The sequence below is a fragment of the Polyodon spathula genome, chromosome 25 (assembly GCF_017654505.1).
Source record: "Polyodon spathula isolate WHYD16114869_AA chromosome 25, ASM1765450v1, whole genome shotgun sequence".
NCBI classification, from domain to species: domain Eukaryota; kingdom Metazoa; phylum Chordata; class Actinopteri; order Acipenseriformes; family Polyodontidae; genus Polyodon; species Polyodon spathula.
In genome coordinates, this window is record NC_054558.1 from 1,360,664 (window position 1) to 1,385,729 (window position 25,066).

Below are 25,066 nucleotides of genomic sequence, written 5' to 3' on the forward strand. Positions count from 1 at the left end.
CGCAGTTCGTTGGTTTCTGTAAGTGTTCAATATGATGGCTATTTTCCCTTACGAGCATTACAAGCACATTCCGTTCCTTATCCACACAAGAGACAGCAATGTTTCCATCCAGAAATATCTTTTCCGTTCACAGTGTGTTCCGCTGGCACGACACGATTCCAGACAAATCTGAATGGGAACTGGATGGGGGCCAAGGTCGGGGTTTTTATTTTTATTTTTTTCTTCCTGAATTGAAATCCTGCCGTGTGTGTTTAATAAGAAGAGCTCTTGAAAATAAAAGATGTTTTAATCTTTTAAACCTTTTTTTCCCATTGAGAAAGCTCTATACAACATCGAAACATCGGGGGGGGGGGACTAGTTTTAAACAGCTAAGAAGATCTTGCCTGATATATATATATAATCTTTTAAACCTGTGTGTGTGTGTGTGTGTGTGTGTGTGTGTGTGTGTGTGTGTGTGTGTGATGTCATTTCCATCGCTACCAACACACTCCAGGCGGGTGTATGACATCATCACGGGTGGTGTACACGTCATATCTGAATGTCATTCATGTTAATTAGGTAATTAGGTAAGCCCTGTTCACAGTTCTCCTCGAAGGGGCGCAGTCCAGGCTGTAAACTCGCAGGTGTGTGTTTTTGTCATATTGCGTGATGATTGCTATGAGGTCACCGCTGTGGAGCAGGCACGCCGTGCGCGCTCGATGACTCCGGATCCTCTCTGCGCGATGGCTCTGGCAGCGACTCGCGTCCCTGCGTGTCGGCGAGCGGAGGAGCCCGAACCTGTGTCCGGAACAGCGAGGTCCAAACCCACTTCACAGAACCAGCCCGGCCGGACCCTTCGCGGCGGACACCTCCGCGGGTTTCCGCTCGGGTTGAGCTGTCTGGGGAAAAGCCAAAAATAAACCGGCGGCCTGGAGCTGTGAACCGCAGCTGCTCAGTCCCCGGACTCGAGTTAACCTCCAGAGCCGAGGCTCGGTCCCAGACCTGCTGAGCCCGTTTGCCACTTGCAAGCTGTATATATATATATTTTAAATCCCAAACCAGGCATCTACACGGGTCATTTTGCAGGGGTGCGGTAGCGCTGTTTGTACAATCACTGGGGGTACTGTTCTGGGGCGGTTTGATTGTCTGTTTTGATTGAGAATTGGCCCGTGTAATCCGCCGAGGGTCGGAGAGTGCTTTCCCGTTTTTGCGAAGGCAGGCTGGGGTCCTGCTCTCATCGGGAGGCGCTGGGGAGGATGCTCCGTGCTGAAGCCGGAGCTGCAGACACGACCCGGAGCTGAGCAGTGAAATCGGTGAGTTATAAGAACAGATCCGGTTGTGTTTTTGTATGAGCTGCTGAATGCGACCCTGGCATTATAAACAGCGTCTGGATCAGCAATTAAAAAGACGGATCGATGATCAGAAATGTGGCACGAAACAACACGGCCTTAAAATTACAATACAGCCGCCTGGACGAGAAACGAGTTTATCTGAGGTGAGCTTGTTTTGGTAGGGTGTAATAATATGTATACAATAATGTACCGTACACAGTGTTTAGCAACATTTGTGAATAAAAACGTGATTACGCACTTGGGGAATATATTTGAAAATCTACATACACCAGTCTTACCTGTCTGTTCAATTGAATATGTCTAGAATCGGATTAGGGGATTGCTCTGTGTGTGTGTGTGTGTGTGTTGCGCACATAGATACAGCTGTGTGCTGTAGGTACGAAGGCTGAAGTTAGGTGGTTGTTCCGTTTCAGATCAGAAATGTGATCACTTGGATTTGATGCGTTGTGACTTTGTTTTTCCCTCACTGGGTTGCACAATCGCCCCGTTGCCAGCAGTCCCTGCACTGTCCGGCAGATTTTGTAACCCTTTGGCGCGGGGAGCAATTTTATTCCCGAGCATCATTGAGTTAACGTCGTTTTGTGCACAGTACGTGCTAGTGCAAATACAGGCTCATCTAGCCCTGCGGTCACAACCAAGTATTGCACTTCTGTGCGTGGTGAAGAGAGAGAGGATGTATTTAACTCTGCAAGAACACGGGGTTCTGTGAAAAATACCCTCCCAAACCACGGGGTTTCCCGAGTTCAGAAAGCGTGACGTCTTTCAGTTCGCTGCTCGTCGCAGTTTCCTGAAGGATCGTTGCAGGTTCAATTGTTTTTCCTCTAGGTCTGTGCACACAAATGACTGGCATCGTGCAAGACATCTGCATATGCACGCAGCGCTTTTAATTCCGAATTTGCATTAGTCAGCAGGAGGCTGACACACCGAGGTGGTACCAGGAGATTATCACACCGTAAAACCAACTGAAAACTAGCACCCCCCCGTCCCCCTCCCCTCAATACTCGAGAGCGAGTTTAATCGGAACCACGTGACGCTGGGGTGTTTGCACACTGCTTCCTCAGTGGTTAGGAGGAGTGCCTTTCTCCAGACGTGCACAGGACAGGAGCCCCACTTTGCAATGGAATTAATACCCGAGTGAGTAGAAAGACGCGAGAAACTCTCTGGAAGTAAGATGCAGTCCATATCGGTAAATCAGTATTTATATATTTACTTAAAGTGAAGTTAAATCTGCACCGCTTCGTGGCAAACGGATCTTGGTAAGAATTGCGCTTAATGCACGATTTACTCGGCTCCATACCTGAAATATCGCTTTAAAACTGAACACACACACACACCAGGGAATTTCAAACAAGACTATTTCCTCCATGCATGCCTTGCCTCTCTTTTGCAAGGCAGAGAATGTGTCTTCCTGGTTAAGATTAACGGCACTCGGTAGATGCTGTGACAACTTTCTTTACAGGGTAAACGCCGACTATGGCTAGTGGAGTCTAATCGATTGCATTAGTCTTCAGTGTTAAGGGTTGATATTTGTGCACACGTGTGTTACTGGCTGTATTGTCACGATTGCAGCCCGTTGTTATGGGGCCTGTAGTGGCATGATGGTGAAGTTTCTAATATGGGAACCCCTTTGCATGCAGGATGTTCTTGTAGACTGCTTGGAACTCAACGCGTACATGTTTGGTGTGCCAGTTTTTGGAATTAGCATTGCGCTGATACCAGTGGGATCCACAGAGCCGGTATAGGCTTCCTGTCGGTGCGTTTGTAACATTCTTGTTAAACTTCGCAGCGGTGCAGGAGCTCCGTAAATCTCTGAAATATGACCCTTGTTTCCAGGTCTGTTTGTTCCCACACTGCAGTAAGCATTCAATCTCATTGAAGTGGAAAAAAAAACAATTACAAGGTTGGGTTAAAAGTCAGTTTTGGTTTTGTTGCAAGTCAGACGCTGTTCATGCATGAACTATGATAATAGCCATAGAAACCTGCAGTGAAGTGAAAACAGGCTGGAGAACTCTTTTTTGAAGGAGAGGCGTTTTAATTACTGTAGCTGGGCCTAGAGTGGAGTTCTCTTCATCTGGTGCTGTTTCCAGTTTACTAGCAGGGCTGTGCTTCCTAGAGCTGTTAGAAGATGACCTCTGCTGCTTTCTTTGCTGAAATCGGTCGCAGCGATTAAAGGTCACATTCCTTGCGCTTAAGTGCAAATAAAAGTCATCCCAGCTTTTCTCTTCCCACGCAGCTGCAGTTCCAGACTGGAGCGCATCGTTTATTTAGACACGTCAGTTAAGCAGGTTTGGACTTGAACTGATTCTGCGCAGCACTGTCAAGAAGTAGTGAGCAGAGAAGATTAAGCAAGTCACAAGAAAAAAAAAAAAAAAGACATTGTTTAGAAGAACTGCATGGGGTGTGAGAAGTCTTGCTATGACTTTTGGGGAAAAGATCGGAAACTTACCAGGGAGCAGTTTCACATGCAGTGATGGAAGGGGCTCTTAAGAGAGGTGCAGGCTGGTGGAGATACCAGGGGTCTGTGCTTGATTGTGAGCGAGACTCCACAGCTCTGTGTTAGTGTTGTAATAAATGTCCCGCACAGTTCACTGGTGCTCTTGGTAAGGTGCTTGCTTTTAGTAGTTTGTGAAATGGGGCTGCCTCTAGTTCGATCAGCTCTCCTTCCTGCTGTTTCTGAGTGTGGTGTACAGCCCCTGTGTTCAAGTGAATTGGCTTGCTTGCTTGCCAGCCGTCCCTTTGAGCTCTACACGCCCTCTCCCTGCTGCTCCGGCAGTTCATTGTTTGCACAGTCTGTATGTTTTGTGTGTATTTTGAGAGCAGGGGTTAAAGAGGATTTGAAATTGGTGTGCTCACTCAGTCCTGTCTGGTAAGTAGCGGTTGCTAGGGAAATAAATAACACATAAGTGGTGTTTGTACCATACCCTACAGCCCAAGTCATGCATTACTTGATCTCATCTGTCTTGAGTAGCTTGGTCTGTCTTGCATGACAGCCGAACCCACATGACATTCATTGTAGTGTGTGCAACGACTTCTTGCACAGTAAATGTTATTGGGTGTTAATTCATTTTAGTTTGAGATGCTTTAGCGCTTAGTTTGTCCAAAAAAAAAAAAGGGGGTGCAGGATAAAATTTAGAGAAAGAGATTGGGAGTTTGAGACCCCTGTGGCTGGATCACTGCCCCACCCATCCCAAAGGAAATGCGTTTCTACAAAGTTCTTTCATTGTCTTCACTGCGGTGTGGAACAGGTTATTAATAGGGCTTGCTTTTACTTGCAAACGGAAGAGCGATCCTGGCTGCATTGTAACACCTGTTTTTTTTATATCTCTATATAACAAGGTGTGCATGAAGGGGAAAGCATCAGTGCTATATACTGGGTGATCTGATTAATAAAAGCATTTGCGCACCAGGCTGGAAACAAACGTTTGGTTTGTTGTTGTTTTTATCAGCGGTACAGGGGTCATCTGCTCCTTGTGAAGGTGTGCAGTGTTGGAACCTGTCAATGGAGTGCCTGCTATTAGCCCTCTATCACAGCCTGCCTGATCTGTTGTCTTGCGTTTGTCACAGGGAGTACGCTCGCAGGATACATATAAGGGTATCTATTTGCATGAAAAATCAATCCGTCCTGTGAGGGCTGTAATAAGTAAGCGTGTCTTCGTTGAATCAAACCTGTTTTTTGCTTCGAGTATTGTTTCCGTGACTGGCAGGTCACGTTCCCCTCTGGCAGGCTTGAGGACCAACTCCACTCCATTTATAAGACCCTGTTTTAATTTCTGCTGAGCTTCAGCATAGCTGATCCCCTCCAAATTAACTGTAGCAGCTCCTCATCAGCTTGGAACCAATGGGAGGTGCCAGAGCGCAGTGTGCGTCATCCAGCTGCCCTGAAGTCAAATCATTGGTGCATCACGGGGCTTGATAATAATGCGTTGCTGCCCAGACGATCTGGAAGCAGGTCGAGGCAGGAAGATGAGTTTGTGTTCAAAGCAAGTTGAAGGTGGTAAAAGCTCTGTATAAACCCTAGATCCTTGTAAGAATATTTGTAGATGATGGTTACTGACTGCAAGGGTTTTAGTTTTGCAGCGTTTTAGAGAATGTTGATGTTCGGTTCTTGCAGGGGCGTGTGATGGCGAGCGCCACACTCGTCACAGTGATTGTAAAAACCGTTCAGAGGACTTCCAGAGATTTCTACAGCCCATTGAAATGCAGGTGATGGTGTTTTGCAGTGAGGTGTGCAACCAGCAATAAGCATGTTGTTTAAACCCAGTGTAAAGAAATACAAAGAAAGCCTTTACAAAGATCCTTGCAATACAGCGATATCTTAACTATGCATAAATACATGGAGCTAGTTTATGAACCATAAGACAATATCAATAGCCTCCAGCCTGTCTGTAAAACAGGAACGTTCTCAGCACAATACGTGCGTTCAAAAAGTTTGATTTTCAGCAAGAAAGTTAAAATGATAATTAAAATACTAAAGTGATGAAAAGTACTAGATCTTACAGTAACCGATGCACTGATCTGTAATCATTATTCATTAAAACAGTATCTCCCTTCAATGTGTGTGCTCTACCATATGCAGAGCGCATCCCTAGTAGGTAAAGTACAGTGTTCATTACACTGCTTCAGCTCTTGTTTTGCTTGTCCCGCAGGTATGGCCTCCCAGTTGCAGGTGTTCTCCCCTCCATCCGTGTCATCGAGTGCCTTCTGCCGCGTGAAGAAGCTGAAAGTGGAGAGCTGTGCCTGGGATGTGACGGGACAGGCAGGGGAGAGCAAGTACTACCAGGCCAGCAGCAGCCAGGCCAGCCACTCCTCCTCTACTGCCAGCCAAGCCGCCAGCTTCAACCCAGCTGCCTACGGCACGGCCGGCCTGCTCCTGCCCCCTGCCGGCGGCTCCCGGACCCACATCGTGGTGCGAGCGGCGGACAGCACCGGCAGCCTGCCAGGTCCGATGAGCCGCCGCGCCTCCGACCTGGCCCTCCTGGACCCCTACCAGAAGTATGGGCTGAAGCGCAAGAGCGAGGAGGTGGACAGCAGCGGCAGCGTGCAGATCCTGGAGGAGCGGCCGGCCCCCATGCAGCCCAATAGGACAGGGATGGGCGCGGTGACCACCACCCAGACAATCACCCATTCCACCTCCACCACCAAGAGCAGCAGCTCCAATAGCGAAGGAGACTACCAGCTGGTGCAGCACGAGATCCTGTGCTCTGTGACCAACAGCTACGAGGTGCTCGAGTTCCTGGGCAGGGGAACGTTTGGGCAGGTGGCCAAGTGCTGGAAGAGAGGAACCAATGAGATTGTGGCCATTAAGATCCTCAAGAACCACCCTTCCTATGCACGGCAGGGCCAGATAGAGGTGAGCCCTCCACACTACACAGCAGCCAGTTCAAGTGACACGGGGCAGGGGGGTTGAGGTTTGGAGTTTGAACCACTGTATTTGTCTTTGATCAACCAGCAAGCAATGCACAGCAATGTTCTAGTTCATATGTAAACCTCCCCTTCAGTGAGGGGACTTGCCTTATCAGCATTGTTCTTTATTCTTTTAGAGCTTGCTTTCTTTTTTGTGAATGGAACACAAAGAAAACCTTGATACGAAGATTCTTCTAATAACAACGATATCTTCACTATGCATAAATACGTGGAGCTCAGCTAAACAAGCGGTTTTGCTCAGACTCCTGTAACCCTGTACTCCTCTCTTGTAGGTGAGCATCCTGAGCCGTCTGAGCTCTGAGAACGCTGATGAGTTCAACTTCGTGCGCTCCTACGAGTGCTTCCAGCACAAGAACCACACGTGCCTGGTGTTCGAGATGCTGGAGCAGAACCTGTACGACTTCCTGAAGCAGAGCAAGTTCAGCCCGCTGCCGCTGCAGTCCATCCGGCCCATCCTGCAGCAGGTGGGCACGGCCCTGATGAAGCTCAAGAGCCTGGGGCTGATCCACGCCGACCTCAAGCCGGAGAACATCATGCTGGTGGACCCTCAGAGACAGCCCTACCGGGTCAAGGTCATTGACTTCGGCTCGGCCAGCCACGTCTCCAAGGCAGTCTGCTCCACCTACCTGCAGTCCCGCTACTACCGGTGAGACTCCTGTTGCCCGTACCCGAGCTGCCCGGCCTGGTTGGCTAAAAGAGCCATGCCAACAACCAGAGAGCTCTGGAAGAGGTTGCGAGTACACGTGAAGTAACGCGTTTAAGCATCGCAGATTGTCTCTCCGAAGGTCTTGTTGTGTCTTGTTGTTTCGCATTGTAAATGACGGCGATTAACGACAGCTGACACAGATAGAGAGTCACACGTCTGGCAGCGAGAGGCTGACTGGTCTGTGCTGGCCTGGACAGGGTTCGCTGGTTATATAACTGTCCTAACTAACGGCCTTGCATAATTGTAACGGCAAAAAGAAAAAAAAAAGAACGGACCCATTCCAGGGTAACTTCCGTTTATTTTCGGTCTTCTTTTTCTCGTGTAGTAGTATCAGATATTAGTTCAGCTTTGTTGTGTCTAAGTTATTCAGTAATGTAATGTGTTTTGCTTGTCTCTCTAGAGCGCCGGAGATTATTCTGGGGCTCCCTTTCTGTGAGGCGATTGACATGTGGTCGCTGGGCTGTGTCATCGCAGAGCTGTTCTTGGGGTGGCCCCTGTACCCTGGTGCTTCAGAGTACGACCAGGTCAGTACCAGATACCTGTCCATACCTGCCTGCTTCTGTTCATCATTAGCAGGAATATTCCGCTGGTGAAGGAAGCTTTATATTTGCAAGGAATGAAGCCGTGAGTGAGTCAGCAATGCTGTTCCACCTTTGATAATAGGGTCTGGGGAGAGGTGGTGTTGAGTTCAGTGCCTCTGTGTCCTCTTAGTGAAGCAAAGTGGCAGGTCACAGAAATGCTGTGTTCTCTGTGGGTGGGCGTGTTTGTGTGTGTCTGTGAAAATATTCAGAGAATCCGAGGTCAGTTTAAGGGCAGCACTAGCTTATCAGCAGCCCCTACTGTACCAAGAGATACTGGGCTGAGCCAGCTCTGGGGCCATTCATGTAGGAAATGGAGCTACTAGATTACTGCTTTTGCAAACCACCCGGTTTTGAGCAAAGGAGGAATCAATGTGTCTTAATTGAGGCTTTTCTTGTGCCAAGTGGCTGATACTGAAATATACCAACGGGCTAAATGGTCTGAATTCTTTCCCCCAGAATACAGCAATGTATTGTCCCAGTATTGGCACCCTGTAATCTTTCCTATCCTTTCAGATTCGCTATATCTCACAAACTCAGGGGCTGCCGGCAGAGTATCTGCTCAGCGCAGGGACCAAAACCAGCCGCTTCTTCAACAGAGACACCGGCTCGAGCTACCCGCTCTGGAGACTGAAGGTGAGCTTGAGATACTGAGAGTCCCCTGTAGAGAGGACAGGGGCAGACTGAGATGCTCTTGTGATCCTGTCTTGTATTGCCATGACCTCATTTCTTCCGTGTGAGGAGGGATTGTAGCCTAGATGAGTAACATTAATATTTTAAAGTATTTTGTATTAATTGACATGAGGTGGAGTAACCCTGCTTGAGCTGGAATGACCCAGCAGCTGCTCCCAGGTGCAGCAGTGGTAGGGTTATATGGAACGACCCAGCAGCAGCTCCCAGGTGCAGCAGTGGTAGGGTTATATGGAACGACCCAGCAGCTGCTCCGAGTTGCAGCAGTGGTAGGGTTATATGGAACGACCCAGCAGCTGCTCCGAGTTGCAGCAGTGGTAGGGTTATATGGAACGACCCAGCAGCTGCTCCGAGTTGCAGCAGTGGTAGGGTTATATGGAACGACCCAGCAGCAGCTCAGAGTTGCAGCAGCGGTAGGGTTATATGGAACGACCCAGCAGCTGCTCAGAGTTGCAGCAGTGGTAGGGTTATATGGAACGACCCAGCAGCTGCTCAGAGTTGCAGCAGTGGTAGGGTTATATGGAACGACCCAGCAGCTGCTCCGAGTTGCAGCAGTGGTAGGGTTATATGGAATGACCCAGCAGCTGCTCCCAGTTGCAGCAGCGGTAGGGTTATATGGAATGACCCAGCAGCTGCTCCGAGTTGCAGCAGCGGTAGGGTTATACAGTAACATGCACTCCCCTTTCTCCTGTCTTCAGACTCCAGCTGAGCACGAAGGGGAGATGGCTATCAAGTCGAAGGAAGCGCGGAAGTACATTTTCAATTGTCTGGATGATATGGTGCAGGTAATGACACGTTCTGAATTGCAATAAGACACAAGCTGTTCTTCAGTCTCTTTCAGAGGGGTCCTGATTTTCCTCCAGTGGTCAGTTTGGGAAGCTATAACCTGCCTCTAGTATTTGTATTACCCAAAGGAACCTGCATGGATACCATTAGCACCTTTTTAAACGTGTTGAATCTGTTCACCTCCTTGCTTGTTGTGTGCAGGTGAACATGCCCACTGATTTAGAAGGCACTGATATGTTGGCCGAGAAGGCAGATCGGAGGGAGTTCATTGATTTGCTGAAGAAGATGCTGACGATAGACGCTGATAAAAGGATCACGCCCCTGAAGACCCTGAACCACCCCTTCGTCACCATGACTCACCTGCTCGACTTCCCCCACAGCTCCCAGTAAGAAGAGCATTGCCTTCTGTAGGCCAGATATTCCTAACAGGATAGCCCTATTGATGTTACATTGCCAGTTGTTTTATTCACTTTTATAAAACGTGGTTATGCATTTCAAAAATGAAACGTGATCTGTTTAGAATATATTACAGTACTAGAATGTTAATTTTAAAGTAAGCCCCTTAGAAGTCCTCCATCACTTCCTTACAGCTTTTAAATTTATGAATTTTGCGAGTGCAGATTGCCTGTTGGTAAATGCTTTTTCAAACTGGAACCTGTTACAACAAAGCTTTTTGGAGCCTGCACTGCTACAGTAGCTGCCCTGTTTTCTTCCCTCTCGATGCAAAGTGTTTCTGCTCCCTCTGTTGTTTCAGTGTCAAGTCGTGCTTTCAGAACATGGAGATCTGCAAGTGGCGGGGCAGCGTGTACGACAGCGGGAAGAGCCCGTTCACCACTCACACCACGCCCAGCTCAGGAACCAACCTCACAGTAACATTCAGCAACCTGCTGAACACGGTGCAGCACAGCCAGGTACTGCAGCCTGAGCAGCCCGCCCCTGCGTCGCCTTCCCCCGGACGAGGGGTTAATAACGCACCAGCCTCCCCGATGTTTTCAAATTCTGCCTCAAATGGGTTTTGCGCTTGTCTGAGCAGTCATGTGCATGGCACAGTGAATGTTAAGGTGGGGTCTGAGGCAGGGTGATTGAAGCACGGCGCCCGCAGTGCTACGCGGTGCATTGTATTGCAGTATGTATAGTACAGCTCTGTTATGTCTTTCTTCAGGTGGGGTCCCTGGTGTCTGGCTCGTCGGGAGCCCCCTCTCTCTCACTGGCCAATGCTGACATGTCGCTGCTGAACTACCAGCCCACTCTGTACCCACCAGCTACAGTAAACATCCCGGGCATCGCCCAGCAGGGCGTGCCTCTGCAGGCCCCCCAGCTCTGCGCCCAGCCAGAGCCCTTCCAGCAGACACTCATTGTCTGCCCCCCAGCCTTCCAGGGTAAGGGCTGCCTCTCGGGCTGCCTCGCTATCACCGATTTAAAAGGCATTGAAGAGTCCTGCACTGTTGCATGTTTTCATTACCTTGCTACACAAAGGGCTCTATTAATCATCTGGTATGAGAACCCCCGTTTTTATTCGGGAATAAGCATTCCAGTCATTGTGGAAATGGAATGGGAATGTCTGCTTCAGTCTGTCATGCAGTAGAGTATTCAGAACAATCCCCAGTGAAACTACTAGAGGGCAGCCTAGGCTAAGGATTGACAATGAGCCAGTGAATGCAAAGCACATGCTGTAACTGTAAAGCCCATCATGCACACAGCTAACACAGTCCTGCCTTCAGTATAAATCACAGCATGTGTATATTGTTCTCTGCAGGACTCCAGGCTTCAGCTAAGCATTCTGGTTTCCCAGTGAGGATGGACAACACTGTGCCCCTGGTTCCTCAGACCCAGTCTGGCCAGTCTCTGCAGCTCCAGCCCGGGGTGCTCACACAGGTAAGATTCACTGTTAGAGCTCGTTCTCACCACTTCAGTCCAAGCAGATTCCCTCCACAGCCAGCCTGGAGAAACCCCTGCTGCTTAAAAGCAGACCAGCCCTCTCCCTGCCAGCCCTTTTAAATCGAGGATTCACCTGTATCCCTGTGAAACAAGCACTCCAGTGAACACCCCTTTAAGTCCAGGTTAAATACTCAGCTGTCTGCTTTGTAGCCTCCCTGCTGTGAAGAGAGGGGAAATAGCCCTTTATCTCCGTGGTGAAACAGACATGTTTAAAATATCTGCTTTCTCCTTCTTCCAGGAATTTATTCACTCTTGTTTGTTTAACTGACCTCAGTTGTTCTCAGAGGTGATTGCAGGGACTTGCCTCCGAGTCAGCTGGTCCTCATTATACAGAGAGTCACACGCTAAATCACACAGTGTGTGTTCTCGCTTTATATTCAGAATAACCCGAACAGTGAGCCGTGTGTGCAGCATGGGCGTGGAGAACAGCCCCTGTGCGTAAGGAAGGCTTATTAAGCACCCCTGTGAAACACACTGTTGGCTGACTGTGGGATCTGCTGTAAAGTTTGTCATGTTGCTGATTAAATCCTCACGTTTCTATGTAACGAAGCTGCTGCCGCAGCCTCCCAGTTCAGTGTCTTGCTCTTTTTGTAATGTCTGTACAGTAGAGTTTGTTTGTTTGTTTTTTCCCCTCAGTTTCTTTCCAGCAGCTCCTTTCACCTTTTTAAAATCCTATCGGCAGGGTGTTGGAGTCTGGCAGTGTTGCAGTCTGTTGCCTCAGCTTGTCAGAGTCAAGGACACAATCCCCTTAGTTAAAGCGTCTCGAGGATGTCTGTGCAAGCCAGCAAAGAAGGCTCTTTCTATCTGGACGTGTTTGTCAGCTCCTCAGTCCTCTGTGTTGGGTGGGTGAGGGAGGAGTGACTCATTGCCAAGGTCACCTTTTTCTGTGTGGAGCGAGTGAATAGTTTAGCACGAAGTACAGTAGGTATATGAAATGTTTGTTTTTAAGGGGGCTTTGTTTCTCGCAGTACCGTCTGTTTCTGCACTTCCGATTCTAAGAAGTGTGTTTTAGGAGGATGTTTAATAGAAGTATCAAACTTGGACTGTAAAAGCTTAAATTAGGTTCAAGTCAGTTGCGTTGAAGATGTTTTTAATATTTAAACCTGGAAATTGCAAGCCAAACCTGTAGGCCACCGTCCCGCCCACATCCCATTTTTATAGTTCCTCCCACACCAGGTAGCCCCTTGGGGTGAGTCGTCACCCCAGTGTTTCTCCACACCAGCTGCTCTGGTTTGTAATAACACATGTGCTAAAAGGAGTTGTGCAGCCCTACGGGGACAGTCCTGACTGAAGAGCAGCACTTCACAATGGAAGAGAACTAACCCCCCTACCCCCACCACCCTCCTTTCCAGGGCACCTGTACTCCTCTGATGGTGGCCACCCTGCACCCTCACGTTGCCACGATAGCGCCGCAGTACGCAGTCCCCGTGGCGCTGAATTGCACAGCGGGCAGGCCGGCCCTGCTAGAGCAGACCGCCACCGTCCTGGTAAAATCAACCCCCCCTTTCTTCCTCCTCCTCCGTCTCGCTGTGATCGCACTAACTGCTCTTACTCCTGACGTAGCGCCATTTATTCTGTTATATTTACTTACTCATTTTCTGTTTCATTAGGGTTTTTTTTTTGTCCTTTTAGACTTGCAGAAGGCATGGAAGCATGTGCTAATTGTTGAGCCTTTTTCTATGTGCTTCGCCTGCTGCCTTCATACGCCACTCCCTGCTACCCCTAACACTGGTGTTGGTGACCAAGGATGAGATTCACTTAACCACTGCAGCTGCCTGCTCCTTATCCACTTTTGTGGTGGAGTTCAGTCAAACCTCCTAGCTGGCGCGTGCGTTTCGAGCATCGCCGGAGTGTGTGACTCTACTGTGTTTTGGTTGGCATCCTCCTACAATTTGAAACTTTTTGAATAGCGCCATAAAACAAGAACGAAAAAGCCCAGTCCCCAGCAGCGCTGTGTTAACTGAATCTCTCCCCGATTCTCTCGAGCCGACATGTGCCCGTCTTCAGTCCTCAAGACTGCTGTCAGTTCAGTCGCTTGTTTAAACCCTGATCCTAATATAAAAAAAAAAAAAAAAACTTTTATAGGCAGTAAAAAATATCAATATAGGTTTGAAACTAAAACTTGGTGATAGCGGCCCCCTGGGGACTGGACTTCACTACTGTAATTCTGCCCCCCCCACTCCTCCACACCCGTTTTTCCGCAGACTTGAAGAGTAGCGGCAGCTCTGAATGCAGTTTGGTAGCCGGAGAGCTGGACTGCTCAGAATGCACGTTCGTGAACTGTACCCCGCGGACAATCCCAACCAGCCTGCACCCAGTTACAGTGCTAATGCAAGCTCGGTGTGAAGCATCGTAATCCCGGTTTGTTTAGAGGGTGAAGGGGCAGCTGAAGTAGAAGGATGTTTGTGAATTTTAGGGGCTCTTAAATGAACTGATGAAAAGAAGCAATGTAAATGCAGCACAGGAATTAAAAAAAAAAAAAAAAAAGATTTTAGTTCTGAATTTATTGACGCGTCACTTGGAGTTTGTTTTTTTGATATTAAAGGCGGTGGATCACGTCTTCACTCGCCTTCAGAAAACCAGCTAGACGGATCTTTCGGGACGTTCTCGTAGCTGTTGGGGGGTGCATCCAGGGCTTCATTTTGCAACCCCTCTTTTTCTCCTGTGCAGTTGAGAAACTCTTTTGTTTCAGCGAGTGGATCTCCAAGCTGTAGTGCCGTTTCTCTGCCAGTTTTTCCAGGTTGGGGCTGGGGTGAGGGTGCGGTTGGGCTCTTCGTCTGTGCATTAACACAAGCCTTGTTGCCTGTCTTTTAGGTTTCTTTTAGGGCACGGGGTAGGGCATGCGCCTGGCTTAGAAAAGCGAGCACGGCTTGTCTCTCTCTCTCTCTCTGTCTTTGTCCTGTCTGTGCAGTGTGTGTGTGTGTGTGTGTGTGTGGAGCACACACTCTCTCGGCTCACTCTCTATTTACTCTCCTTTGCTTTCGTCTCAATGCAGGTGTTGGCTATGGAAACAGGCATGCTGCAATGTGTTTCTCTCTTGTTTTTTTTGTTTCATGTGTTTGTTTGTTTTTACTTTGACCCCAATCCTGTACCCCTCTGCAGCAGGGCGTGCGGGGGTTTGCTGCTCGTTGTTATGGTAACAGGATCCCAGAGGGCCACTGCAGAGCTGATATGGACCGCCTCCAGAGGGGTTTTGGGGCTGTAAGGAATTCAAAGATTACAGCCTGTGTACAGTGCGGCTCACACACATTGCACCGCCTCACTTTTTCCAGTAGTTAACACATTTTGTGTCGGTTTTATCTGTATTCATAACCCAAGTGTGCTTGAACTGTTACTCCTGCGACTGGTTTCACAAGCTCTAATCATGGACTACTTTACTGAACAGTGAGTGGTGCTAATGGGGTCTGTGAAACCAGCCGGGCGAGCACAAAGAATACCCCAGCCCTTAATGTCTGGATACCAGAGAATGATCCAAGACGCTGATCAAGGCTCATTCAAGCTCATTTGGTATAAAGTTTGCTGTCCATTGAAAAAGTCATTTCTCTTTTTTCACATTTCTGCAACCTGTTCATTTTTTTGGTCAGTTCTATTGCATTTGGAGAAACTCAAAAGGAGCAAGCTGTTACAATTCAAGCATGTTTTGACGTGTTTTAAAATGGCTGGAAAGTGTAAGGTGTTGGCATGTCTGTGACCTCCACTGTAGTTTTTATGCAATGGGGGGGGGCCCCCCCCCCGTTCTACAATCCTCCCTCATTCCAAGGCTTTTGTAGTAGTTCCGTACCTGCAGCTAGAACACACTCCACCTTCATTGTAAGACTCAGTGCTTTCCCATCGTAGACAGAAAACCATTCCCATTACTGTTTCTGCTTGGATCCATCGCTGTCTCAATCCCCTTGTTGTTTTCACCCTCCCTTTGTTTTTTTTTTTTACATAAACACTCAACGGACTCACATTCTCATTGGAGTACAGAATAATGATATCTGTGTCCCGTCTCCTGATTTTCAGTTGCACCATAGCCAGCACTCAGATCAGCGCTAAGATTTCTGTTTGCCTCTGCACTGATTCTCATCACTGTACGTTCATAAAGAAAGAACAACAGATCCTGCACACTAGCTGTTTGCAGAGACAGGGCAATTGAAAATGCCTGTGCAACTCGCCAAGCTTTGCATGCAACGGAATGCAAAGCAGCACTCGCTGACCGCCCTCTGTCTAATACTGGAAACATTCTCGCTTTGGAACGCATGCACGAATATATTACAAAGCTGCTTTGCTGATACTTCTGTATATGATCTAAGTGTTTAAAAATTAGAGCTGAACCACCTATTTGAAATTAATAACGCTAATTAAGAAGACAAATGCTGCACAGTGATGATTCGGATTTGCCATTCTACTTCAAATTCACCTTGCTCTAGATTGGTGCAGTGAGCCAGTTCCCCATATTTGAGCCACTCCCCGAGGCTGTCCATGCCAGCACCTCAGCCTGCAGCACCCCTCCTCCCCCTGTCATTGTGAGGCCTGGTCTCCTGCTGTGTGGCAGCGTGTCTGGCCGTGCTGACCTGTGTGTGTGTGTGTGTGTGTGTGTGTGTTTGTTCTTTGCAGCAGGCCTGGCCCGCGGGGACCCAGCAGATCCTCCTGCCCTCCACGTGGCAGCAGCTGCCCGGCGTGGCCCTCCACGGCTCCGTTCAGCCAGCCGCAGCGGTCATCCCAGAGTCCTCTCTGGGCTCTGTCCTCCCAGAGAGCATGGGCTCCGACTGGAGGTGAGCAGCTTCGACTCGAGCTGGTCATATAATATATATATATATATATAGTATATATATATATATACACACACACACATCTGCTCCAGGAATCACGCTTTATACAGGTAGAGTGAATAGACTAAAACCAACACAAGCCAAACCAGTTTTGATTCACAGATGCAAAAGATGAGAGATCCCTGATGGAACACTTTGTATGATTTGCAATACAATACAAAAATCATCAATGATGGACTAGTTTATTAAAAACCTTCATATCAGCTGCAAATGACATTTATTCATCATTTAAGACATTAGTGGATGTAATGTAGCTGGGCAGTGATTTTGTTTGCCTTTGTACGCAATCTCATCTCATGAAAGTATTTGTCATGGTTCATTGATGAACACAGGCAGCTGGTTCACTTGAACGGAACTCCAAAGAAAAGAAAATATATATATATATAATATGAAACCTAATGAGCCAGAGTCAAAATTGTATTGGAGGAAAATATATATTCCTGCAGCGAGCAAGTTAATGCAGAGCAGTATTTATTTTATTTTAGTCATCAGTAATGTGTAATTGAGTCAATCTTTTATTGCTCAGATCCATATTCCGCAGCCCTTCTAAAGAAGCCGTGCCTTCCCCCAGTGCTTTGATCTCTGGTACAGCTTATCCTTCAGAGACGTTGAAAGGGTTCCTTGTTAAGTTGATTCTGAAGAGAGTAAGCAGGTTCAGCAGCTGGACTGTAGCAGCAGTGTGGGGGAGCTGACATGCCTTTCCCCTTTCCTTTCAGAAGCTCCCATGGTGGGCAGTACAGTGGCGTGATGCAGCAGCCGTCTCTGCTAGCTGGTCACGTGACCCTGGCAGCGCAGCCTCTCAACGTGGGCGTGGCTCACATGGTCCGGCCGCAGCAGGGCGGATCTTCGGGGAAGAGGGCCAAAGCTCGTCAAGCAGAAGAACGTGGCAGGTAAATAGTCCCCACGCCACAGAGGGATCAAGGGGCTTGAAACACTCGGCTGGCCTTGTGCCCCCAGCTCTAACATTGGCTTTGTTTTTATATTTAAAGGACAATGACCTTGCTGGACCCCGTCCCCTCCCTGGTGCAGCACAGCCCCCTGCTGGCCACGCCGCCCTACAACGCCATGCTCTCCCAGCCAATCATCATCCCAGACACGCCCAGCCCCGCCGTCAGCGTCATCACCATCCGCAGCGACACAGAGGACGAGGATGACAGCAAGCACAGCCTGGCTGGGTAAGACTGGGGCTTTCACACAGGATGCTCTTCAGACCTTTTCCTTTGACTGCATTCTGTGTTGCCTCCTGAGCAGGGCACACTGTTGTCTGCAGTGGAGCAGTGGGGTTAGTTTCTGAAAGTTAGTGTTTAACTTTTTCGTTGCTTGAGATGATCCCTAGATCTACTGTTTCTTTGTGAATTTGGCACAATCGGTACATTTCAATTGCAAGAGACAGTGATTAGTTTTGTTGCAGTTTCAAGGTTTTGTAGTTGTTGAATGACCTCAACACTGTTCATCGATTTTATGAGGGTTAGGAAGCGTTAGCCTCTCCTGGTTGTGAATTGGTTGTAAATGTCTTCCATGATGGATGTGTGAAATGTGGGCAGCTGGGAGTGAGAAGGGGGTGGGTGAGGAGAGCAGGAAAAAGGGATCATGTTCAGGGGGGATATCAGGATAAAATGCTTTAGTAATGCATGCATTTCCTTAGTGCAGTTTCTTGAGGTTTAAAGTGGTTATGAATTTAGCTTCCCTGCGTGTTCCTATCGCGCTCTTTCCTCCTCGCAGCTCTGCTATGAAGCAGCGCCCCAACGTCATCAGCTGTGTGACCGTGCACGACTCCCCCGACTCGGACTCCTCCTCCACCAGCAGCCCCTTCCCCTCGGAGCGCCTGCCCAGCTTCAGAGATGCCTCGGCAAACCCGGCTCAGTCCCGCACCATCATCGTCCCCTCCATCAAGACCCAGATTGGGGAGGGCCTGGCCACCAGCGCCGCCCTAGTGTCAGGTCAGTGCCATCTCCTGTCACAGTCAAGTTTCTGATGAGGAGAAATTGACAGGTTGTAGTTTACAACAGACTTAGTTCAGTTTACAACAGGGCTAATAACCACTTGTCTGTAACTGGTGAGAGGTTTATAAAACGTTCCAGCTATTGTTGATTCTTTTTCAGGATACCTTTCCAGCGTGTACAGCAAGGGGAAGAATCCCTCATCCACTAACATGTTGCAGACCAGCACAACAGGGACCTCCAGCAGCTATCGGCACCAGCGAGCAGCACACAGCGGGACACAGCCCCTCAACCTCAGCCAGGTACCACAGCGCAGGGGTGGGGCTATCCAGTACAGAACACGGGGAAAATAAGTGTGGAAAATATGTGGTGTTGGTGTGTGAAGATCCGTCAAGTGCATTTACATTAGTAAAGTGATTAGACAGATTGCCGCTCCCCTAGTCGGTGACTGTGGACGGGACTCGGACAGTCCTGTGGCTGCAGGTGCTTTATTGTGATCCACTCCACCATAGCAAGGCGGTCTCGCCCAAATGTTGACAACCGGCTTCACAGTGCACGTCTCGGATCTGGTTTTGAGAACCTTTTGCTCATCACTCACTCAAATGCCTCTCCCGTCTTCTTTTTAATGAGCTTCTGACATTTCCAATTCCAGGTGCAGCCGCAGATGTCCCAGGAGCGTGTTGGAAACGGCTCCTCCCGCAGGCAGCAGGCGTACATTGCAGCGCCGTTGCCCTCCCAGGGACAGTACTGCCTCCAGCAGACCCCACCTCACAGCTCCAGCCTGCCCCACTTCAGCGCTGCAGCCTCCCACCTGAGCAGCCAGCCTCACATCTACACCTACGCCCCCTCGGCCACGCTGGCTCCCGGTCCCTCCATGGCACACCTGCTGGCCACCTCGCAGGGCTCCTCACGCCACGCTGCCACCTTCGCTCACCACCCCGCCGGCCTGGTCCACCAGGTGCCAGTCAGCATGGGCCACGGCCTCCTGGCCACCGCCAGCATGCCAGCGGCGCAGTACCAGCACCAGTTTGCAGCTCAGCCGTACATCAGCACCTCCCGAGCCACTGCTGTTTACAGCGGCTACCCGCTCAGCCCCACCAAGTTCTCTTACCTGTGAAAGGGGAGTGGTGGTGGAGGGAGCCCCTGGTCTTGGGTGAGACAGTTGGCGACCCTCATATACCTGTAACCATGGAGATCAAACACCTAGGCTACCGAATTGAGCCATTTCCCTTGGCTGGAAGGAGGATTGGATGGGCATGGAAGGAAGGCAGTCCTTGATTTTTAGCTCGCCCCTAATGCAGGGTGGGAGGGAGGGGGTGGTCAGTAGTCAGTAAATAAAGACCAGAGAAACGCCTAGAAAATTCCCTTGTATGAAAAGACTGGGGACTGTGAAAAGGAGACCCCTAATCCTGGTGACTTTGCTTCGGATTAAAGAATAAGGTGGCAAGAGTGAGGTGGACCAGCTGCTCTCTATGTAAGTCTGTCTGCTACAGAGATGCAACACACCAATTTGGAATAGGATGTGGGGGGTTGCCCTGCTAAGACCGAGGCTTGATCGGTCACCGCTGCTGACAGCGATGGATTCTCCCCCCTCTACTCACACAGCAGAGGGACTGTGCACACTCTCCTTAGTAACAGGGCTGTTAAACTCCCTCTGCACCCCGCTGTGGAATCCTGTGATGGTGAGGGAGTACAGGGATAGAAATTTTTATTTTTGTTTTTAAATTCTAACTCAAATATTTAGAATGAATCTTTTATAAATGTGTACCTTTTTAATCCAAATTTTTTTTTTTTTTTAAGCAATTGCAGGCTATAAAAAAGAAGCTTTTGAAAAGAGGCGTAAGGAGGCTGTTTCACTCCTTCCTGTTCCTAGTGCTGCTTGAGTGGTATTAGACTCTGTGGTTTGACAGCGAGGTTGTGCTGTTAATCTATTTTAATTAAGCAATAGTCCCCACTGCTGGGGATAAAAAGAACCCCCTTTGCAGTTTTTGCCAACAGGAATCTGGAATTGAGTTTTCTAAACTGACAGGATAGATATTATTATTGTTAGTGCAATGCGTTTGTCGATGTGCTTCACCGTTCATTACACAGGTACAGCAATGCATGTGATTGTTTCAGTGTTTTTAGTTTGCTCTTCGATCCTCTGTGAAGAGTTATTGTTGCTGCTGCAGGGGTGTGTGTGTATGTGACAGGCTGAATTACCCGACAGGACGCTATTAGCCTCTTCACGACTGGAGTAGTTAGCTTCAGTACTGCCAGTGCCACACCTGACTCGCAGAAGGACTATGAACATACTCTACCGTGACGATCTGCGCTGGCGTTCTCTTTTAAAAGAGCCACGTCGTTCCGTACAGACCCATGCTTGTGCTTCAAGGGCACCGTGTTTTATTTTGATCTCTTTTGTTTAGATGACCTCCACTGATTCTGAGGTGTTTAGCCGTTCCCATCAGTGTTCCAGCTGAAACGGGGAGCCACTCCGGCTGTAAATGGTGTTTTTGTTCAGTTTTTTGCTTCATTAGTTCATTTCAATTTTATTATGTGGTGTTTGCTAAGCCTTGAGCACTCTTTTGCTAATGTAGTGTTAAAGCTGCATTGTATTTACGCAAAATTTGTAATTATTATTTTTTTTGGCACAATATCTGAAATTCCACTGTAAATGTTAGCTAAGAATGTGTTTATAAAGGTGGCTTTGTCACTCAATAACACATTCCCTGTAATATGATGAAGCATGCATTAGTGTGGCATGGGCTGAGGTGATGCCAAGACCTACCGCTTGGTGCACGTTCCCAAGAACACTTCCTTTCCCGTGTCAGAAGCGAAAGGGTTCCGTTTTAAGTTGGTCTGGTTTCCTGGTCTTGGGGAAAGTCAAGTTGTTTTATAGAACAGAGGTGGCCGGTTTTGAAATGTACAGCTTTTGCTTTGTAGCTGGCCTGGGTTTAACACAAAGTTATTTCAAAAGAAAGAAAAAGCAAGCCTACAAACGGGGTCGACAGATTTTATTTAGTTCCCTTTCATGTTACTTTTAATGGAAGCCAAAAAGAAATCGGAGCAGCCTAGTTCTGTTTCAAACCGCGTGCAGATGGCCCTGCAGTGTCTCTTGAATGCCGGGAGAGCTTGTCGTTTCGGGATGTGTTTCTGCACGGAGAAAGCAAGGCATCGCTGGCCTGGGGAGTCCACATGTTGGCTGCCTTGTTGAGATCTGTTGCTAAAGGTTTGAGCGGTTGGACCGGTTCTCAATCTTGCAGTCCAGTAATAAGCTCCTCACGAGCCTCTCCATCTCTAATCGACTGTCTCCTGGAATATATGATTTAGGCACATCTCAACAGGGTAGGTATCAAGAACAGGACTGGGACCCCACCGAGCCGCTCCGGTTCCCTTCCACCTCTCCAACCCCATCCCCCAGGCCCTCTGTGAGATGGCTACTGCTTTGGGCTGCAGTGGAGTGCGGTTACTGTCCTCGTGTCTTGCAAGGCGCCGGTCCGCTCAGCCACCAGGATTGTGTACAGCAGGTAACCAGAGGGAGTGAGATTGCATGGGTACGTTACTGGCTGGGTAGGAGGCTGGAGAATTGATCTGGGGTTAGTGTGTGGTGAATCACTTTGCTGTTTTGAACAGTTTGGTTGAAAGAGGTTCCAAACGTCTTTAAAGACGAGGGCACACCTCTGTGTTGAGCCATTCTGGGTTGGTTGGAGACCACGGTCGAGTGTTTTTGATTTGCAGAGGGGGTGGGGGTGGAGAGGATGCCTGCTTTTTCTGTTGTTTCTGCTCTACAGTTCTCTGAGATGCTCAGGTTTGTGAGCGCTTCAGTGACTGTACCTCAGTTTAATTCCCTGACGGTACACCTCTGTCACGGTAATCTTCATCTGTTAGTCCCCCTGTGCTTTCTTTACTGGACAATGAACCCTGAGCGAGGAGAGCACTGGGGCACTAATACAAGAGGACCAGCTTAGAGGAAAGGGCTGGCTCAATAGTGATAGACCTTTTTAAAATGAGCACTGGCCCAGTTTGGAGAGTTTTCCTCATAGTGCCTTACTTAGCATTGTCCGACATGCTGAGCTAACTGTGTGGTAAATTGAAAAGGTCCTGTAAGTCTCTCGTCCTTTTTCAAAGGTGTTCACGGAGAAGAGGAGAGAAATAGAGAAGCAGAATCTTTCTCTCTTGCGTGTTGGATTTAAAAATCAATCGGTCAGTAAAAGTAGGGTTTGTACAGCCAGCTCCTGTTGTTGCTGTTTCTGCTTCACTTGCACACGTTCTGCTTTTAGACTGTTTTAGGAAGGGTGTGGTATAGCCAGCCTGCCTTTTCTTTAATTGGCATTTGTTTTGGTTTTTTTAGAACATAGTATTGTAAGTGATATTTAGATCGATAACTAATTTAAAACATACTTTTTTTTGTGGTTACTGTATGCTTAGTTATCCGCGTCCGAGTTAGCAGAAGGATTGCAGCCCTTCCCCAGTTCGCGGGAATTCATTTTAAACTTTGGTTAGGTCTGTGTATCGAGTCTTCGTTAAACGTTCACGTGTACAATTGAAATTAAATTCCCAAAGTGACTGTACTTGTGTTGAACTGATATAAGCAGTTTTTATTTGAATGCTCCTGTTTAAATGCACAGTACACATAGATTTGTATATGGTGAATCACGCTGCATGTCACGCCTCATGTACTGTTGTTATCAGCATGTTTCATTGCAGATCTTCCCTCTTCATAGCCGTCTTTGTGAGAATATTATACTTCGTTTGGGAGCCTTCTGCAGTTTGGTGCACCAAATATATTCTTGAAAACGTGTATTTTTACATTTGTATTTTCAGATCTGAATTTCAGGCCACTGGTATTTCTGTGCATCAGAAACAAGTGCAGGTTTCAGTGTGATGAATATTCGTGAACTTGCTGGAAAAACAAAAGTAAATAATCCCTATTTTGGAACGCGGGATGATGCTGTATAATTTCGACAGGCTGCCCTGTTACTGAGTACATGAGCCCTCTGAAAATCTGGTTCAGCCACAACGAGGATGTGAACTTGGTTCTCTTACTCTGCAAGGTAGTGTTAGTGCTGGGATGATGTTCTGTGTTCAGATATTCTTTCACTTTGAATTAGCAGGTAAACAAGTAGAATTCGTACCGTATTACAGTATAATAGTAATAGCAGTAATCCTCATCTCCCTGCAGTTCAAGTAAGCAGAGGTGCACTCTTCTGTACAGTAGAATGTGTGATTTCTTATTTCGTCGTTTCTGTGTTGGTGTGCTTTGCAGACAGTCGCTGTAATATGAAGGAATACATTGATATGTGCTTCCTGTTGTTCATTTCCTGCAGTGCTTGTTTGCATAGTCTAGTGTTTGTTGTCCCAGCACGGGTTAATATCAGGAACGTCGAGCTCGGCTAACGCCTTCGCCCCGGTGTTACTAAGGGCTTTCCCACTCTGTACAGTCTCGGTGTACACTCCCTGATGAAGTTGTTTAATAAATGTCATGTTTGGTCTCCGTTCCCTTTCTTGTAGAAGTGTGAGCAGCCCTGCTTTGTGTGCATGTGTAACGGCTCAGTGCCTTGTAATGTGCTGTCGCTTTGTTTTGAACATTGGGGATATTTAGGATGTTGCATTCCAGTTTTAAATAAAAAGATTTTAAATTTGTTAAGTGTTGAATTGCACAAGAAAACTGTTTATCTGCCTCCACTGCTGTGTGTGTGTGAGTGTTCCTATTAATGTAAAATTTTTGAAATATTTTTGCTACACTAATGTAAGGAATTAACCTTTTTGATATGGTGTGATTTCTTTCTTTCCCCCTGTAGACATGTAGGCGGCTTTTAATTATCCTGTTCATTTTTAGTATTGCAAATGTACTTGGGGTGATTGTTAAATTTTACATAATTAAAAAAAAAAAAAAACTAGTTATTTAACAAAATACTAACTGTATGTTTTAATTAGAGTGGGGTCTGGTTGGAAATATTCGTCTTTTCATCTCGTTGTTTTAAGTCTTTGGTTTTACAAAGTAGTGTGTGTTCTTCTGTGTTTGGTACTTGGCTCTTAACGACTGTAACAGCGAGTCACAAATAAATGGGCTACTGTTCTGTAACTTGGTGTGATCTCATTCTTTATGCAGTCTCCACGCACGCCTCCCCTCGGCACAGGCTTGGGTATTAAACAGCGTGTGTGTGTGTGTGAGACTAGTTTTGTATGCAAGTTTGTGCATCTGTTTTTACAAGCTGACAATGAGTGCTTGAAAATGAAACCCATAAACAACAATGCTGGAGGCGTTTACTGCAGTTTATGGTATCCCTGGAGACGTCTTTGTTTGGGTTAACATTTCCTTCACGTTATTTTTGAAATACTGAGAGAGACCTTAGTAAATGTATCGGGTCTCTCTTAAGCAGTTCTAATAGTTATCAATTATTATTCACACAAGAGCCAGAATAACAGAATGTCCCCATGCTTGCTTGCTTGCTTGCTTGCTTGTTTTTGTTTGCTTGCTTGTTTAAAAAAAATAAAATAAAATAAATTCCCATAGATAGTTTCCCAGTGCACACACAAGTCACCACTGTATTCTTGAACTGGAACAGGTTCAAATGGTTTTTCTAACTTCTTCTCTGAAGTCCTCTATTCCTACGCCAGAAGCTGCTTGGCAGGAGGCTTTTAAAGCAGGACTCGTTTAGTTTGGAATGGCATGATGGAAATGTTGACGCTGCTGGCTGGTGCTTTTGGCAGTCTCTGTGAAACTGTGCCTTGGAAAATGTGCTTGCACTGGTGTTTACCCAGAACCCTGATCCTGAAACAGAACTGTTTGAATATTCACTTCACCAGCTTGCAGGCATTTTATATGGAACCCCCTGACACACCTGTCTGCATTCAGAGTCTTTTTGTTTTAAAT

The 25,066-nt window shown here is 47.6% G+C and overlaps 1 protein-coding gene across 9 annotated transcripts; it reads left to right on the top strand.

Moving 5' to 3' along the window:
• Positions 1-1,181: 1,181 nt before the first annotated feature.
• LOC121299720 (homeodomain-interacting protein kinase 1-like) lies at positions 1,182-24,274 on the top strand. Of its 9 annotated transcripts, none has more exons than XM_041227684.1 (18): positions 1,182-1,292; positions 5,978-6,681; positions 7,028-7,401; positions 7,862-7,985; positions 8,556-8,675; positions 9,428-9,514; positions 9,717-9,901; positions 10,270-10,426; positions 10,678-10,894; positions 11,272-11,390; positions 12,806-12,940; positions 14,556-14,654; positions 16,053-16,210; positions 16,984-17,157; positions 17,257-17,442; positions 17,990-18,207; positions 18,370-18,509; positions 18,860-24,274. In XM_041227684.1, exons 2-18 carry the CDS (start codon positions 5,980-5,982, stop codon positions 19,322-19,324), a joined length of 3,660 nt encoding a protein of 1,219 aa, XP_041083618.1. In that variant the 5' UTR covers positions 1,182-1,292; positions 5,978-5,979; the 3' UTR covers positions 19,325-24,274. The 9 variants fall into 9 exon arrangements, with proteins under 9 accessions (XP_041083618.1, XP_041083623.1, XP_041083624.1 ...); XM_041227689.1 differs by having other exon boundaries at positions 14,559-14,654; XM_041227687.1 differs by lacking the exon at positions 1,182-1,292 and adding an exon at positions 1,315-1,474.
• Positions 24,275-25,066: the final 792 nt, after the last annotated feature.

What these genes read in the sequence shown, in the direction of transcription:
- LOC121299720 (XM_041227684.1), top strand. Translation starts at nt 5,980, where the DNA reads ATGGCCTCCCAGTTGCAGGTGTTCTCCCCTCCATCCGTGTCATCGAGT. An exon ending in CACGGCAGGGCCAGATAGAG is followed by an intron (nt 6,682 to 7,027) that starts GTGAGCCCTCCA and finishes CCTCTCTTGTAG; the next exon opens with GTGAGCATCCTGAGCCGTCT. An exon ending in CAGCGCCGCCCTAGTGTCAG is followed by an intron (nt 18,208 to 18,369) that starts GTCAGTGCCATC and finishes ATTCTTTTTCAG; the next exon opens with GATACCTTTCCAGCGTGTAC.